Source organism: Sphaeramia orbicularis, chromosome 3 (genome assembly GCF_902148855.1).
Source record: "Sphaeramia orbicularis chromosome 3, fSphaOr1.1, whole genome shotgun sequence".
NCBI lineage: Eukaryota > Metazoa > Chordata > Actinopteri > Kurtiformes > Apogonidae > Sphaeramia > Sphaeramia orbicularis.
The window spans coordinates 15,726,027-15,742,491 of NC_043959.1; the positions used below are offsets into that span (position 1 = coordinate 15,726,027).

A 16,465-nucleotide genomic window follows, 5' to 3' on the forward strand; every position below is an offset into this window, starting at 1 on the left:
CATATAGTTTGTGTGTTGAACAGAGCTGAATAACGGGTAGACACCATACTACAAAAATAATAAAAAATGTGTTTATTTGTTTAATTTTACCGTTCTCCTCATTTAAAATGAGGATTTAATTCTTTACTATTTGTTTTTTTTAATCTGACTTTCATGTTTGTTCTTTTTTTCAGTTTTTTAATGCCAGTGTATGATCTATTTTATGACTCTCTTCAAAATCCAAAGACTTTTAATCCGTTTAAATGAACCATTGGCTTATTTATTCTACTTCTGTATATAGTTTCTATTATTGTTATTCCTTATTTTATTGAGTTGTCAGAACAGAACTAAACCCTGTGGATCATGGTCAGGTGTTTGTCGTGTGTTGTTCGTTGTGTCCAGCAGGAGGCGCTGACGCACCGGTGCATTGGATCCTACCCGTTAATAAACTGTAGAAGAAGAAGCCAACGGTAAACACAGAGCTGTTTGACATTAGTTCTGATGTTCGTCGTCGTCTCGTGGTTCCGGTTGTGATGTGGGCGGTCCGCTTCAGACCGGGTCTTGGTCTCAGACCGGGTCCGGGTCTCGGACGTCTGGATTCGACTCACGGTCAGTGGAGACACGGAGGTTTTAGAGGAGACCAGGACCAGGTCAAACCAGATCCTCCATGGTCCGAACCAACAGGATCTTTAATGGATTCAACAGAAGAAACAAACAGAACCAGATGAACCCACGAAAGATGTAGAACCACTGGTCCGGATCCACTGGACCAGAACCGCTGGTCCGGATCCAGATCCATTGATCCAGAACCACTGGTCCGGATCCACTGTTCCAGAACTACTGAACCAGATCCAGATCCAGTGATCCGGATCCACTGGTCCAGAACCAGAACCTGCAGAACAGTGAGACGTTGATGTGTTCAGTGTTAAACTAAAAACAGGAAACATTCGGATCCAGAAAACTGAACATTAATCATCAAATGTCTGGATTTAATTGATTAAATCAGGTCATTTAACTTTTAGACTAGATTTTTAAAGCGGTACCAGAGTAAAAACAGGAACAGCTGAACAGAATTGAAAGAAATGGACCCAATGGAACAAGTTGGACTGATCCTCACGGACTTCTATGATGGGGGAGATTATTATTATTAGTAGTAGTAGTACTATTATTAGTATTATTAATCTAAAAAGTAAATTATGAATTAAAAACTTACCCTAAAACCCAACACATCAAATGTCTAAAGGATTGGACAGAAAGAAGTCTGATTTTAAGGCACAAATATCCTTTTGTTTGGTTCATTTTACTGAAATTCAACCAGTGAAACAGTTCTAGAAGCACCACAGAACCAGAACCTTTAACTCCACTCACATGAACCAGAATAATGACACTAATGTATTTAACAAACTTATAGTCAGTCACAGTTTCATCTTAAAACAGCTTTGGTTGTTGACGTCATGTGTTTCAGGTCAGAGGAGGTGGTCCAGGTATGCCCCAGGCTCCGCCCCCTCCTCACCTGTGTCCTCCCTGTGAGTTCATCCAGATGTTTTTGGTCTTTTACTGCAGTTCTTGTTCATTATCTTCTAAACGAGCAGATCCCACATCAAGTCAAACCAGTTCAGGACCATCACAGAGAACACACTGTTTTCATGGTTAAACCTTTGGAGATCCAGTCATTTCTGTTTTTCATTCATCATCAGTTTTAGATTTTCATAATGTTTGTGTAAAGATACAGTGATTATGTGGAAATATGAGCCTGAAACAGAGTCAAAACTAATTAGTTCAAGAAATTAGTCACAGAGTCGTAGCAAATATAAATGAAAATCAGATATTTGAAGAGTTTAAGTCATAATATTGCAAGAAAAATTATAAAACTATAAGAAAAGTCAGAATGTTATGAGACTAAACTGCTAATATAAATAAAAAAAAAGTGCTAGTATTATGGCAGAAAAGTCACATTATTAGAAAGAAGTCTGAATATTACAAGACGAAACATGATCTTTATGGGACAAAAATAATAAAGTTACCAGAGAAAAGTCACATTGAATTAAAGTTGAATGAGACAAATAAAGATGCTGTTGTACAAACATGAAATTATTAATTTAAGGCTCAGTCACAAATGTCATTAGGAACGACTACAAACACCATATAAACGATCTATGGACCATTTCATATGACCTTCTCAATGTGGACTGAGTTCCAGACAGTTAGGGTTAGACACTGGGTTCAGTTCCTTCTCTTAATCTTGTGTATCTTTGTTTTCTTCTCTTCTTTCTACTTTAGATTTCTTATTTTCATGTCTTACATGTTCGGGTTTCTATTACAGTTTTGATTCTGTTTAACAGGTCAGTGTTTTCCTGCAAATTTTACTGGAATGTGTGATTCGGCACCACGGACAGTGCCTGATCCCAAACACATAGAACACATGATGGGTCATATTTTAAGATCAAATATTGGGAATATTTGTCTGTAAATTTCAGATATTTCTTTCTTTTCGTCCCAGATCTTTTGTGAGGTCCCAGTTTGAATCCAAACCTATTTCTTGTTCCTCCTCAGATGTTCTAGTGCCCCCTGGTGGACCGCGGCTCCACGTCTGTTCTCTGGCACTTCATCTGCAGATCAGCTGACCCTGGAGGGCGTGGCCAAAGACATCCGAGACAGGAAGTTGAAGCGGGTGGTGGTGATGGCAGGGGCAGGGATCAGCACGCCGAGCGGAATCCCAGATTTCAGGTTAGGAAATGCACACGTCAGCCATTGGCAATGACGTCATAGACCGCCTGTTCTGACTGTTGATTGGCTGTCAGGTCTCCGGGCAGTGGTCTCTATGACAACCTCCAGCAGTACAACCTGCCGTATGCCGAGGCCATCTTCGACATCGGCTTCTTCCACCGTGACCCCAGGCCCTTCTTCGCCCTGGCCAAAGCGCTGTACCCTGGGTCGTACCGGCCCAACGCCGCACACCACTTCATCTGCCTGCTGCACCAGAAGAACCAGCTGCTGCGCATGTACACGCAGAACATCGACGGCTTGGAGCGCCGTACGTCTGCCGCCACCACCGCCACAGGTCGGACCGCAGTCGCCGCGGTTCCTCCATCTCATGTTTGTGTTTCTATGTCAACGTAGTCGCTGGGGTTCCTCCAGAGAAGCTGGTCGAAGCTCATGGAACGTTTTCCACGGCAACGTGTACCGTGTGTCGGAGGAAATACGACGGCGCTGACCTCAGGGTGAGTGACCACAGCAGGAGAACATCTGGGGAACACCTGAGATCCAACCAGAACTTGAACATGTTCTCATGTTCCTCATGTTCCTCGTGGTCACATGTTCTCATGTTCCTCATGTTCTCCAACCTCTCCATTCATTTTTCTCCTGTTTCCTCTGTTCTTCATTCTTCTTCCCTCACGTTCTCTGTTCCTCATCCTGTCTTTGCTCCTTCAGCCTGATGTGATGAAGGGGGCAGTGCCAAAGTGTCCCACCTGCACAGGTGTGGTGAAACCTGACATCGTGTTCTTTGGGGAGGAGCTTCCTGTTCACTTCTTCAAGTACCTGACAGACTTCCCTATGGCCGACCTGCTGATCATCATGGGCACGTCTCTGGAGGTAAGAGCCACGAGGAAGACGGTGATGATGATGAAGATGAAGTTTTACAGAATATTCACGTGGGTCCAAGACTTCCACAAACATCATCAGCCCAAGAAATGATGGAACAGTCCCATCAAATATGATGAAGTCTGATATTTGGAGTAAAAGAACGAATATTGAAAATATTATGAGAAAAAAGTCACAACATTATTAGAGAAAAGTCTGAATATGACAAAAGAACATGATCCTTATGAGACAAAAGTCATTAAGTTACAAAAGTCACATTGACTTCAAGTTGAATAAGACGAATAAACATGCTTTTGTAAAAACATGAAAAATAAGGAACTCACACCAGATCAAACAGAACTTTAAATATTACGGCTGTTTTTCTCATAGATATCAGATTTTTTATTGTTATCGCCGCTAATTCTTCATCAAATCTATAGTTTGAATCAAACCCCCTGATGTTGAACCTGTTTCTTGTTTTTAGCGCCTCCTGGTGGACACGCTTCCACATCTCACATCAGATGAAAATGTCCAAATGTGGTCTTTACCTGAGGACGTCTGTCCTTCGGTGACACTGTAGTTCCTCCTCTGTCCTGCAGGTGGAGCCCTTCGCCAGTCTGGCCGGAGCCGTCAGAGGTTCGGTTCCTCGTCTGCTCATCAACAGGGACCGGGTCGGCCCGTTTGTTGGGGGGCGGCGCCACCGGGACGTGGTTCAGCTCGGAGACGTGGTCCAGGGAGTCCAGGCTCTGGTGGACGCTGTGGGGTGGACTGAAGACCTGAAGGCCCTGATGGACGCGCACACGGTTGGTCCTGGGTCAGAACCGGGTCGGTCCTGGATCAGAACCGGGTCGGTCCTGGTTTGCTGACTGTCTGATCTGATGTGTGTTTCACCTGCAGGTCAAACAGACGGAGGAGTGATGGACGAAGTTTCACACACAGGCTCTGAAGCTGAAGTTCACCTTTAAATATACTGAACCCACTTCAGGAATTAGACTGATCCCTAATGGAGACATTTCAGTCCATTTAAACATTAAATCTCTACGTTTTTGTCACAATTATCCAAAGAAAAAGAGACAATCAGCCTTGTTTCCACTTTAACATCCCCTACGTCTCAATGTTTCCACCTGTGTTCCCGGTTAAAAGGGTTCCACTGTCATGGTTCCACTGTCGTGGTTCCACTGTTGTGGTTCCACTCTTCCGTTCTCCTCCAGGTTGAATCCAGTGGCGTCTGTAACTGGTTTATTCCATTTACACCAGATTCACTTGGTTTGTTTTTGAATCATCAGAAGAAAAACTCGTAGAAGTGGGTGTTGCCCACCAACATGTGACCAATCAGCTGTATTGTTTCCAGTTGAACACACAGATGATTAATAATTGTAATAATGGGTCAATGACACAAATGGAACTGGGCCCAGATGAAGACCTTTCAGTTTCATCAAATAAATCAGAACTTTTGGTTTTTATTTTGTTGTAAATTCAACTTTAATAAATTTAATCTGAGAGAATCTGCATTTTTCTGCAAATATTTAACTTTAATTTTAGATAACATGAACATATTTGATGTAAATTTTCTTCTTTATTGTTATAAAATCCTGGTTTTAATCATTAGTTTCTTTTCAGTTTTTCTGCTCCTTTATTTTTCTTCATTAACTTAGGTTTTTTCTTCTACATTTTCAGCTTTAATCGGTTTCTGGGTGAATCTACGAGTTTAAATGTGTCCAATGGAAGTTTTTTGTGTCTCCACTCCCTCTAGTGGGGGTTGGAATAAACTGAATCAAAGTCCGGGAATGTTGGAGGAAAAGGGTCTAAAATGTGACAATTCTGTTGAATATTTCTTCAGTATTTTTGACTTTTTACAGTAAAACTGAGTCTTTACTGTTGAAACAGAGATGACAGATGAATGTTCTAGCAAATAAAACACCTGGAACCAGTGGAAGATTTAACTAATTACAACTTGATTAAAAAGTTGAAAAAAAGACCCCAAATGTGTCGTTAGCGCCTCAGTTTTGAGGATTTAACTTATTTAAGTTTTTACACTTATTTATTCCCTTAAATCCATTAAAGGATGAAATGTTCAACCTAAACACTCATTTGTTGTTATTATTATTATTGTTATTATTGTTATTATTATTATTATTATTATTATTATTTTGGACTTTTTACCCTTTTAAACAGTCTGCGTTATCATCAGCTCTGACCTGTGACAGGTGAACAGGTCACATGACTCCTCAGGCGTTCAAGGTCTCGTCCACATGGAAACAGTGCGTTTTAAGTGCAGCTGGTGATGTTTCTGTTGTGGATCTGAGATGAAAACACTGATTCAATAGAATTCAACTATGAACTGAACATTCCACTTCTTTTAAAATGTTCGTTTACCTCCTCACCTCTCACTTCCCTGAATGCACCTCTTCTCTCGTCCTGCAGCTGTGAAAAGAAGAATGAACTGTGCGTCCAATGAACGTCCTGGTCTCAGAGTGGAATCAGTTGGATCAGACAAACTCAAACCAAACAGATGATAAAAGGTGAAAAAATGTTTTTATAACATGAACAAACATCGAATCCTTTACATCAGAACACGCTTTAACGTTTTCAGAGGCATCGAGTGTTTGTCAGAGATTCACAACATTTGATCATAAAAATAAAGTGGAATGAAAGTCCCATGAACACACCAGGAGACCAACGTCAACAGTTCATCACCTCCATGTGACACTTGTCGCTTTTCCATCGACCCTCAAATATCATGAAAATAACTTGTGCATAAAAATTTGCGTAATGGAAAAATGACAATTTGGCCAAAAGTCTAGTTTTTTGATGAAAAGTTTTTGTGCTTACAAGAGGTGGTTTTTGAGGCGTAGTGAAAAAGCCCCTTTGCACCTGCTCTGTGACGTACTTCTGATCTCAACAATGATCGGTAAGTCCGTTTCTATTAACTTCCTGCTCCAGTCACAACAGTAAACAGCGGGAAAATGGACAGACAGAAAAACTGGAGCACTTCAACTGTCAGAAAAAGGAGTAAATCTGATCTGAGGGATACTTTGAAAGTCCACAGAACAGAGGTGGGTCCACTGAACCCTGCTGAGACACTTTGAACTGGATCCAGTCACTATAACAGTGAAATCAGCTTCCATCACATTCCTAAAGACCCTGTCCTTCAAGTGCAGTAGATACAGAAAATACGAAGGACAGGGTTTGTTGTTCCTCAGCGCACAAAGGTATGGAGCAGACATTTGGATCAGATCCATAGAACTGCTAAAGGTGGATGGGTTTTAGCTACAGACAGAACCATCGCTGTTTGACTGGAACAACTAAACCAGCACCAGGACATGGGTGGTGTTTGGGAGAACCGGACTGACCTGTCAGTCCAGAACCTGCCCTAGTGGAGACTGAGGAGGAGACTGCTATGGTTCCAATGCTAGTGGACCAGGACCACGGAGCCAGTCGACCAGGAACAGGATGAGAACATGAAGGAAGGAATGGAGACGCTTAGACGGCAGGTTCAGCAGGTTCGGATATTACAGCAACTCGATCTGGTTCAAAGTGTCTCAGCAGGATTCAGTGGATCCACCACCGTACTGTGGACCTTCAAAGTATCCCTCAGATTAGATTTACTCCTTTTTCTGACAGTTGAAGCGCTAGAGTTTTTCTGTCTGTCCATTTCCGCTGTTGTAACTGGAACAGGAAGTTAACTGACTTAGGGAACAGTGTGGAGATCAGAAGAACGTCACAGAGCTGGTACACAGGGGGCTGATGGTATATGACACAAAACTGTAATGGAAAGACCTTTGAGTCCAACTACAGTCACATGACCAAAACAAACAGATGTTGATGGATGTTAGAACAAGAGAAGAAAAAGAGTTTAAACCAAACGTGTGGATATGTGTGGACACACCAGGAAACCCAATCATTTTAGAATTTAGTAGGAGATAGAAGGGGATGAGCATTCTAGATTCAAAACAGCACAGATTTCTGTTCATGTTTATGGAATGACTTCTACTGACATCTACCAGAAGAAAGAAACTAATCAGCACATTTGGGATTGAATGGAAAAACCAACATTACACACTTCTGTTTGGAACACATTTAGGAAATATGTGGAAAGTTTAACTCGGACGATGGAAAAGAGACGTGATGCTATGAGTCCGTCTGTGATTGGCTGAGTTCTCCATAGTTTTTCTTTCCTCTGAGGTTTATTCAGTCCATTCCAGTAAACGTAGGAGATGATAAAGAACAGGAACCAGAGAATAAGGTCAATAAAGTCAATTCAAAACACAGACTTTACTCATTTGGTGTAAAATCACTGGTTCTATGAATGAACAGTAGAACCATAAGAACAGAGACGGTTGTTTTCTGCTCCATGACCTCAGTCTGTGTTTGTTTTTGACACATCATCATCTGGTAGGACCAACTATTGTTTGATTGGTCAGAAATTGGAAGTGGGCGTGGTTTAAAAAAAAGGTTAAAGGTTAACTCACTTGATTATCCCCGAAGGGAAATTCAGTCTCTGCATTTTACCCATAATACACACACACAGTAGCTAGCATTAGCATTAGCATTAGCAGGCATTGGTGTCAGTGAGCTGCCGTTGAAGGCCTCAGACTGCAGATCTACATCAGCACCACGGTCAGGGACAGTGAACCCATATGTTCCTGTTCTAATAATGGAACCAGAGAGAACAGGTGAACAGAATACAGAACGGTCCAGTCTGGTCCCACTCGGTCCAACTCCCCAGAGTTCTGCACTGAACAGAACAGACTTTGTTCCTGTTCTTTCCACCTCAAGGAAACTAACTTATTTCTGTGTTGGTGCCAAGTCTGTCGTAACCTTGAGTGAAGTTTTCATCCTGTGAAACCACGACAACAGGGGCGTGGTCTAAAGGCCTCAAACACTTGAAACATGGATATGGCACCAACTTAAAGGGCAGTAACAGAACCCAGTGGCTCCTGGACCTGGAGTCGACGGAAACACCTTATTCACCACCAACATCAGTGGAAACGGTCGGTCATATGATCCATCATATGATCAGTTCTGATGTTATTTAAACCACCCACAAAAGAAGGATTTAACCAGTAAAACTACAACTCCATCAGGTATTGGACCTCAATCAGATACTGGTCCTCCGTCAGATACTGGTCCTCCGTCAGGTACTGGTCCTCCATCAGGTACTGGACCTCTGTCAGGTAATGGACCTCCGTCTGGCGTCCTTCCACAGCTGCTCACCGTCAGCAGCAGCTCCAGAAACACTTCTTGAAGAACTTTTTGAACTCTGTGTTGAAGATGGTGTAGATGATGGGGTTCAGGGCGCTGTTGACGTAGCCCAGCCATGTGACGGTGCTGACGAGGTGGGGAGGGAGGTCGCACGCCACGCACACCGCCCGCGTCGTGTGGACCACGAAGAACGGCGTCCAGCAGAACAGGAAGCAGCCTGCAGTGAGAAACCACAACCACAGGGTCTCACAACAGGTCTAGACCAGATATAGGCCTGATATAGACCAGATAAAGACCTGATATAGACCTGATATAGATCTGATATAGACCTGATATAGACCAGATATAGGCCTGATATAGATCTGATATAGACCAGATATAGACCTGAAATAGATACTTTTCTTGAATTTTTTTTTTTTTTTACATTATTAATAGATATAGTAGGACAATCCAGCTCAAATATGGTTCATGTTGATCATCAAATTAAGTTGGTATCTTTTATCTTTTTCTTTTATCATATGTCGTTTTCTTTGGAAAACCCTTTGTTTTTCATAATTAAAGATAATTTTATTATTACCCCGCCCCTCGAAGAAGAGGCAAGGGCTATTGTTCTTGGTTCAGTTTGTTTGTTTACACTTTAGCAGTAAATCTATTGATTGAATTCATACCTAACTGGGTTTATAGATTACCAGTGACACAGAATAAATGTGATTACATTTTGGGGAAAGTAGGTCAAAGTTCAAAATTTTTTTAAATTAATTTTTAAAATCTTTTTTTTCCCCATCTATAATATAACAGCCAAGTGACCTTTGTGTGTGTGTGTGTGTGTGTGTGTGAGTGTGTGTGTGCGTGTGTGTGCGTGTGTGTGTTTTTGTCATCCTTCTGTATTTTTGCTCAGTGAACAGACTAGTGTAAACAGTAACAGTTGATCGGACCAATATTTTGGCAGATATTAGTCAATTTTAATCCAATATCCTTATAATCATGTTTCTATGTCCAGAACACTTTGGCAGTGACTGCTGGACATATGTGGTACAACATGTACAAATACACAACAATATAAAAACGACCACATCTAGAACCTGTGGAACCACACGGCTCAATACACTAGTACAGTTATAATGAGCAAAATGTGTCTATGCCGTCTATGTCTATGATGACATCAGCTGGATTGATGCCAAAATAAGACACAATACATGTGAGGGGCGGGGCTTGTTATTGTTATTATTAAAATTGTTATTATTATTATTAATATTATTATTATTAGTAGTAGTAGTAGTTTAAAGGCTGAAGCTGCAGCTCCATCAAACAGACCCAGGTTTAATGACGATGACACGCTGCAGGATGATGCTGATTGGGTAGGTGCTGGCTTGGCCACACCCCCCATCAGACGACAGGATGTAAATGATTCATGACAAGACTAATGAGATGTTGGAGCTGGAGGCGTCACATGAATTCTGCATCAGGACCATTCTTCATCTAAAGCTGGTGATGAATCCACCGTTACCGTTAACGTTGACCACGTTGTGAGTGAAGGAAATCAGTGTGTGTGAGGGCGTTTCCGTAGCGACAGGTGAACGTACGGCTGAGCTTCATGCAGTTCAGTCTGAGGATTAAACTGTTCCCTATCACTGACCGACCATCGTGTCTTACAGCTTAAACCCAATCCAATAAGTGCATTACGCAACAAACAGAAAAAAAAAACACGAACGCTGCATTGGTGTAACAGGTCAAGGGTTAATCAGGTGAAAGGTTTTATCATAGTTCACTGTTCACATACATTCAAATCTAAATATGAAGATCTGTGACTGCTATTTACAGTAAAAAAAAAAACCTACTGTGACAAATATAAACCAAACATTCCCGAATTATTTTTGACGAAAAGAAGCCGAAACCTGAAGCTCTTCTTAATCCCATGTTTTTCACCTCTTTGACTCTGTGATTGGTCGTTACAGACGGTAATTGGATAAATGCCACGATGTTGTCCTGCCCCTGGACGCTCGGCGTTTCTGGGGGTGAATGGAGCTGTGGGCAGAGCTCGGCTGGGCTGGACCCCAGGCTTCCATGTGCTGATTGGAGGATCAGTTGAAAGGCTGAATCTCATTTGATTGACAGCTGTTTTCAGATCTGTTCCTTCACTGACAGAGTTCAGTTTAATACCGTCGCGCATTCTGCTGTGAAATTGAGAGAGAAACCACTACGAAATTACTTGTTCATTTCTTGCACTGTAAATAAAACACACTCATTGTACTTCCTTGTTTCAATTTATCATAATTTCAATGTTTTCTTGTTTACTTGGTACGATAAAGTCAGTGACCATTTTCTTAAAAAGGAACGGAGGGCCGGATTTATGTTTAAAAAACTTCCCTTTTTTTATGTAAGCCGACAATGAGCTTCCCCTCTCTGAAAGACGAGCAGCTGCCACTACATCGTAAATAAAACCATGTGATCTGAATGGATTAAACATGGAAGCGGAACGAAAGAATGGAACGCTGACAGTGTGTTCCACCAATCAGCCTTCTTCAACACACAGCCCCTCAAGGATTCTGAATAATCTGAAAAGTCCCACACCTTACTAGGAACTTTACCAGGGAAAGTTTGTGGTTGGAGGGTACTTTAGGTGGAACCCTGTGGTGGAAAAGGGGTTTAAGACTAACATGGGATTTATGAGCTCTACTACGACCTGCCACCAGGGGGAAAACAACACTCACATTTACACAACATGAAAAACTGTGGCGTTTTCAGTGTGACCGCGGCTACAAACGACACAATAAAGGTGGACGATCAGCTGAAAAACTGTCAAGTTACAATTTCAGGTCAGAAAATAGTTGTTTTAGTTTACGTTCAGACACCAGGTCTTAAAGGAGTCGTAATATAGAATTGTGGCCAAAACTGGTTCTGCAGTCACATTTAAAGTACTGCAGAGCATGGTGTCCCTGTCCCCTCCCCCCAGACCAGGGGTCACCAGATCCAGCATGAGCATCTACTACAAGGAGCTACCATGGTAAGAGACCAGTCCTACAGCGGAATTTATTGACCCTTTGCACGTTACGTCACGCACTGTTCACGCCACAAACGAGCGCCATGACGGACGGTGGAAGTGCTGGACTGAACTGGACAGCAAACCGACTAATATCGAATTTGATCTGAACGTTCTCGTTTTTGTTCGTTTTTAACCCTGCTTTTCACATACAGCGGTCGCACACAACAGTCCCAACCATAGTTTCAGCTGGTTCCAGACAGAGCCTGGTTCTGATGGACCTGATATTACAGATAGAACAGGCTCTGTTTGTGTCCATAGCATATTAGCACCCCCAAATGCTAGCTAGGTGGTATACTGGGTTAACTACTATGAGCCACTATGTTCCAGTGGCTGTCATAAGTAGCCTTCAATATTAGCTCTGCTGTTGTAGTGTCTGCCCTTCTACCAGCTACACTATGTTCTATGAAATACTGTTATTGTCATTATGCTGTTCCATATGTTCTCGTGGTGGAACTGTACATATTACTGTGTGTAGATAGTAGATAGGCCGCCACTTCAACAACAGAGCTAATATTGTAGTCTACTTACGACAGCCACTAACATTATTACACAGTGTTAGTTAATTAGAGCTGCTTTTGGTTACAGTCTATTTGAGTTTGGATGGCATGCTGGGGGAAACATTCAAAAAACATACACAGCTAGCTAGCTAACATTAGCTGTATCTTTCCTTAACCATTATGAGATACATTCCTCTGCCGTGAGCGCAGTACAGCGACTCAGTAATGTAAACTGAGACTAAGAACTGGTATCATTCAGACTTTTGTATGCTTTTAGGTCAGCACCTGTGTATGGGGACACTCCATTTAGAACAGAATGGTACAGACCGTGTGCTTTAAACTCCAGTAGACTGGAGGATTTTGCTAGATCCATAAACACATCAGGAAGGAGAAGGTATGGGTCGGTAGCTAGTCGTGTTATCGCTAGCTTCTCCAAATAGCATTCTTTCTGCCATCCAGTAAGGTTAGTCACTTTGCAGGACAACTCCAAAACTATATTTTCAGTGCTGGTAGTCATAATCTGTCACTCATTCATTTGTTTGTTGTGTTGCTTTTGCCGTCCACCATGGCGCTGCACCCCTAGTCACATGATAACTGTGACGTCGATGCAAAGGGTCAGTGGGCTCTATGCACAGCCCCACTACTTCCTGAACTTCAGATGGATCCTTTATTTCTTGTCTTTCATTATTGGACACACTGATTAAACCAGGTGTGCCTAATTAATCAGTTGTCACAACAAGAAGTAGCAGACACACCTGGATTAATCAGTGTGTCCAATAATGAAAGACAGGAAATAAAGGACCCACCTGAAGTTCAGGAAGTAGTGGGGCTGTGCATAGAGTCCATACCAAACCCAGTCTCTTCACCCTTCAAACTGTCTTTAACAGATCAGATCCAGGTCACATATGGACACATTTACCTGCATCTGAACGAAGCCTAAGACTCAAATCTAAACACATGACGATAACTTGGATCAACCAATCAGTGATCTGCATGATATTACATCATGTTTTGTGTTATTTCTGATCTGATCTGGTCGGTGAAATGCGACACTAGGGGGCGTCACATGTCCGTCCTGACGTCCAGTCCCTGTGGAGGACCGGTGAGTCACCCTGTTGCCACGGTAACTCATCCAGTCTTGAAACACCTCTGTGATTGGTGGGCATACTCACCCACTACGACGGGCAGGACCCTCATGGCCTTCCTCTCGCGGCTGTTGATCTTGGTGCTCTTCTTCCTCAGCTGCTGTTGGTTGAAGCTCAGCGTGGGCACCGAGTTCTCGCGGTACTGTCTCGGGTACGGGACCTCCCGCTGCCGGTAGTCGTCGGTGTCGTCCAGGCGACGCTGGGCCAGGTCCCTCTCGACGATACGTGGGAGGGGCATGAGGAGGGGCCCAGGGATGGTGGGGATGGCCAGCGGGTGCAGGGCGGTGGCCACGGCAGCGTGCTGCAGCTTCCTGCAGGCCTCAATGCTGCTGCGCAGTTTGGCCTTACGCGCCTCCTCCCAGCGCCGCAGGCCGCGGAACACGCCGCAGTAGAGCACAACCATGATAGGACACGGGATGAAGAAGGAACACACGGACGAGTACACCACGTAGGTGTTGTCCTCCAGCTTACACTCGCTGGGGTCGCGGTCTGGGACATTGTTGATGCCGAAGACAACAGGCGAGGCCACGGCGAGCGCCAGCAGCCACGTGGCCGACAGCAGGACCAGCTGACGGTGGTCCACGTGTTTACGGTTGTAGTTCAGAGGAATGGACACGGCGATGAACCTGCACAGAAACAGACACGAGGGTCGGAACAGATTCAACACTGTCACTAAACCTACAATGATAAGTCTGGCAAAAGCAAAGGATTCTGGGAAAGTGTCATCTTTACAGAACATGAACCATCAGCTGAATAATCACAGAAACTGTTGAAATCAGTGAGTTCAACCATCACATTAACATCTGATCCAAACAGTTTGTTGAAGTTTGACGTGAACATGCGTCATCTGTGACCCCGCCCCCACCCTGCCCTGGCCCCGCCCCACCCCCCACAGACGTACCTGTCCACGCTGATGGCGCACAGGTTGAAGATGGACGCCGTGCACAGCATCACGTCCATGGTCATGAGGCCGTCGCACACCACGATGTTCAGAGACCACAGCCCACCCTGAAACTACAGAACCAAGACTGAGAACCAGCAGAACTGACAGTACCAGCAGAACCGACAGAACTGACAGAACCTTCAGAACACAAACTGAACCAACAGAACCAACAGAACACAAAAAACCAAAAAGAACCAACAGAACCCACAGAACTGACAGAACCTTCAGAACACAAACTGAACTAACAGAACACAAAAAACCCAAAAAGAACCAACAGAACCCACAGAACTGACAGAACCTTCAGAACACAAACTGAACCAACAGAACACAAAAAACCCAACAAGAACCAACAGAACCCACAGAACTGACAGAACCTTCAGAACACAAGCAGAACCAACAGAACCCAAAAAAAACCCCAAAAAGAACCAACAGAACTGACAGAACCTTCAGAACACAAACTGAACCAACAGAACACAAAAAAACCAAAAAGAACCAACAGAACTGACAGAACTTTCAGAACACAAGCAGAACCAACAGAACCCAAAAAAACCCCAAAAAGAACCAACAGAACTGACAGAACCTTCAGAACACAAACTGAACCAAGAGAACCAGCAGAACACAAAAAAAGAACCAACAGAACCTACAGAACCAACAGAACACAAACAGAACAAAAAGAACCAACAGAACACAAGCTGAACCAACAGAACATAAACAGAACAAAAAGAATCGACAGAACATAAACAGAACCAACAGTAGAAGGATAGGATCCACACACACACACACACACACACACACACACACACACACACACAGAGGTCCTGGTTTGTGAGATCTTCCTGTTGTTCTCCATCCATGACTTCTCTAAATCCTGTTCCGCGCATGCGTCCCGGTGCAGATTACAGGTAACAGGATCATCGGTGTCTAATTCAGGAGGGCTTAACTAAGACCCCAGAGACCCGAACCTCCACCCGAACCTCCACCCGGATCTCCACCCGCAGAGGCATCACAAACCGATCCAACTGATGCGGAGTCGTACCAGACCCACCAGGTGTCACCTGTCCCATCAAACCACCCTCAGCCACAGAGTCACGTGACCGGGTCGGACCTGGACCGGGTCTTACCTCTGCGTAAACGAAGAGCGGCAGAACCAGAACCGCCAGCAGCAGGTCCGCGAACGCCAGACTGACTATGAAGTAGTTTGTGGTGGTCTTCAGAGCCTTCTCCAGGTAGACGCTGACGCACACCAGCACGTTCCCGCCGGTCACCACCACGATCAGAACCACCCCGAACACCAGCGCCGGCACGTTGTGGACCGGCACCGCGGACAGCGGCACTGTCTGGTTCCCGGGCTCCGACGCGTTCTCGGAGTCCTCCATGGTCCGGGACGCACCGCCCCGGGGGGGGGGGGGGCTCTCATGGAAAACCGGGACCCGCGGGTCCGGGACTGGGGTGGGCACAGATCCGGTCCGGGGTTCTGGGAGGCGCAGGTCAGGTCCGGTCCGGTCCGCTCCAGAACGCGCGCTCCTAAGACTGCGCCTGCTCCGTGCGCTCCCGTCAGAAGAGTCAGAGACGCATGATGTGGATCCGCTTAGACCGGCTGAGTCCTGAACCCTTTAAGGTCCCACGAGCACTCAGGGATCGATACTGATCTGATCACACAGACCCACAGGGGACCGGAAAGAGTCCTGGTCCTGAATCCAAACCATGAGTATTTTTACCACAAAAACAAAAAAACAAACGTATTTTTCGTTTTAATGTTAATGTAAAAACATAGTTACACATAAGAAAACCATAAGTTAAACATATTAAAATAAAATATATTTAATTTAAATATGTTTTAAATCTAGTGAATTCTTCTGACTGTTTGTCTGTATTTTTTATAAACTTGTTTTTATTTTATTTGTATTTTTGTATTATATTATGTTTTGTATTTTATTTAATTTTATTTCATGTATATATTTTATATATAAACTCCTATTCTTTTCTTGTGTCCTTTCCTTTCGTTTCTCTTTCATCTTCAGTCTTTTCATATAAATGGAACATGAACTCATTTATTCATTTATTAATAATC

At 43.7% G+C, this 16,465-nt stretch overlaps 2 protein-coding genes across 5 annotated transcripts; one reads left to right on the forward strand and one right to left on the reverse strand.

The window, feature by feature from the left end:
* The first annotated feature begins 465 nt into the window (after positions 1-465).
* Positions 466-5,367, forward strand: LOC115410576 (NAD-dependent protein deacetylase sirtuin-3-like). Of its 3 annotated transcripts, XM_030122283.1 has the most exons (8): positions 466-588; positions 1,445-1,505; positions 2,533-2,706; positions 2,781-3,013; positions 3,100-3,200; positions 3,412-3,573; positions 4,161-4,364; positions 4,459-5,367. In XM_030122283.1, the coding sequence occupies exons 1-8, from the start codon at positions 513-515 to the stop codon at positions 4,477-4,479; spliced, it is 1,032 nt and encodes a 343-aa protein (XP_029978143.1). In that variant the 5' UTR covers positions 466-512; the 3' UTR covers positions 4,480-5,367. The 3 variants fall into 3 exon arrangements, with proteins under 3 accessions (XP_029978143.1, XP_029978135.1, XP_029978151.1); XM_030122275.1 differs by lacking the exon at positions 466-588 and having other exon boundaries at positions 661-1,505; XM_030122291.1 differs by lacking the exons at positions 466-588; positions 1,445-1,505 and adding an exon at positions 1,511-1,528.
* On the reverse strand, positions 578-16,065 carry LOC115410519 (D(4) dopamine receptor-like). Of its 2 annotated transcripts, none has more exons than XM_030122197.1 (4): positions 15,516-16,065; positions 14,353-14,465; positions 13,479-14,077; positions 578-666 (listed from the first exon to the last, which is right to left on the reverse strand). In XM_030122197.1, exons 1-4 carry the CDS (start codon positions 15,768-15,770, stop codon positions 590-592), a joined length of 1,044 nt encoding a protein of 347 aa, XP_029978057.1. In that variant the 5' UTR covers positions 15,771-16,065; the 3' UTR covers positions 578-589. The 2 variants fall into 2 exon arrangements, with proteins under 2 accessions (XP_029978057.1, XP_029978048.1); XM_030122188.1 differs by lacking the exon at positions 578-666 and adding an exon at positions 7,677-8,983.
* Between the last annotated feature and the right edge of the window lie 400 nt (positions 16,066-16,465).

Coding starts and splice junctions, on each gene's coding strand:
- LOC115410576 (XM_030122275.1), top strand. CDS start 1,348: ATGAACCAGAATAATGACACTAATGTATTTAACAAACTTATAGTCAGT. Junction 1,506..2,532: donor TCCTCACCTGTGTCCTCCCT/GTGAGTTCATCC, acceptor GTTCCTCCTCAG/ATGTTCTAGTGCCCCCTGGT. Junction 3,574..4,160: donor TCATGGGCACGTCTCTGGAG/GTAAGAGCCACG, acceptor TCTGTCCTGCAG/GTGGAGCCCTTCGCCAGTCT.
- LOC115410519 (XM_030122188.1), bottom strand. CDS start 15,770: ATGGAGGACTCCGAGAACGCGTCGGAGCCCGGGAACCAGACAGTGCCG. Junction 14,466..15,515: donor CGCTCTTCGTTTACGCAGAG/GTAAGACCCGGT, acceptor TTGGTTCTGTAG/TTTCAGGGTGGGCTGTGGTC. Junction 8,984..13,478: donor GGTCCTGCCCGTCGTAGTGG/GTGAGTATGCCC, acceptor TTCTCACTGCAG/GCTGCTTCCTGTTCTGCTGG.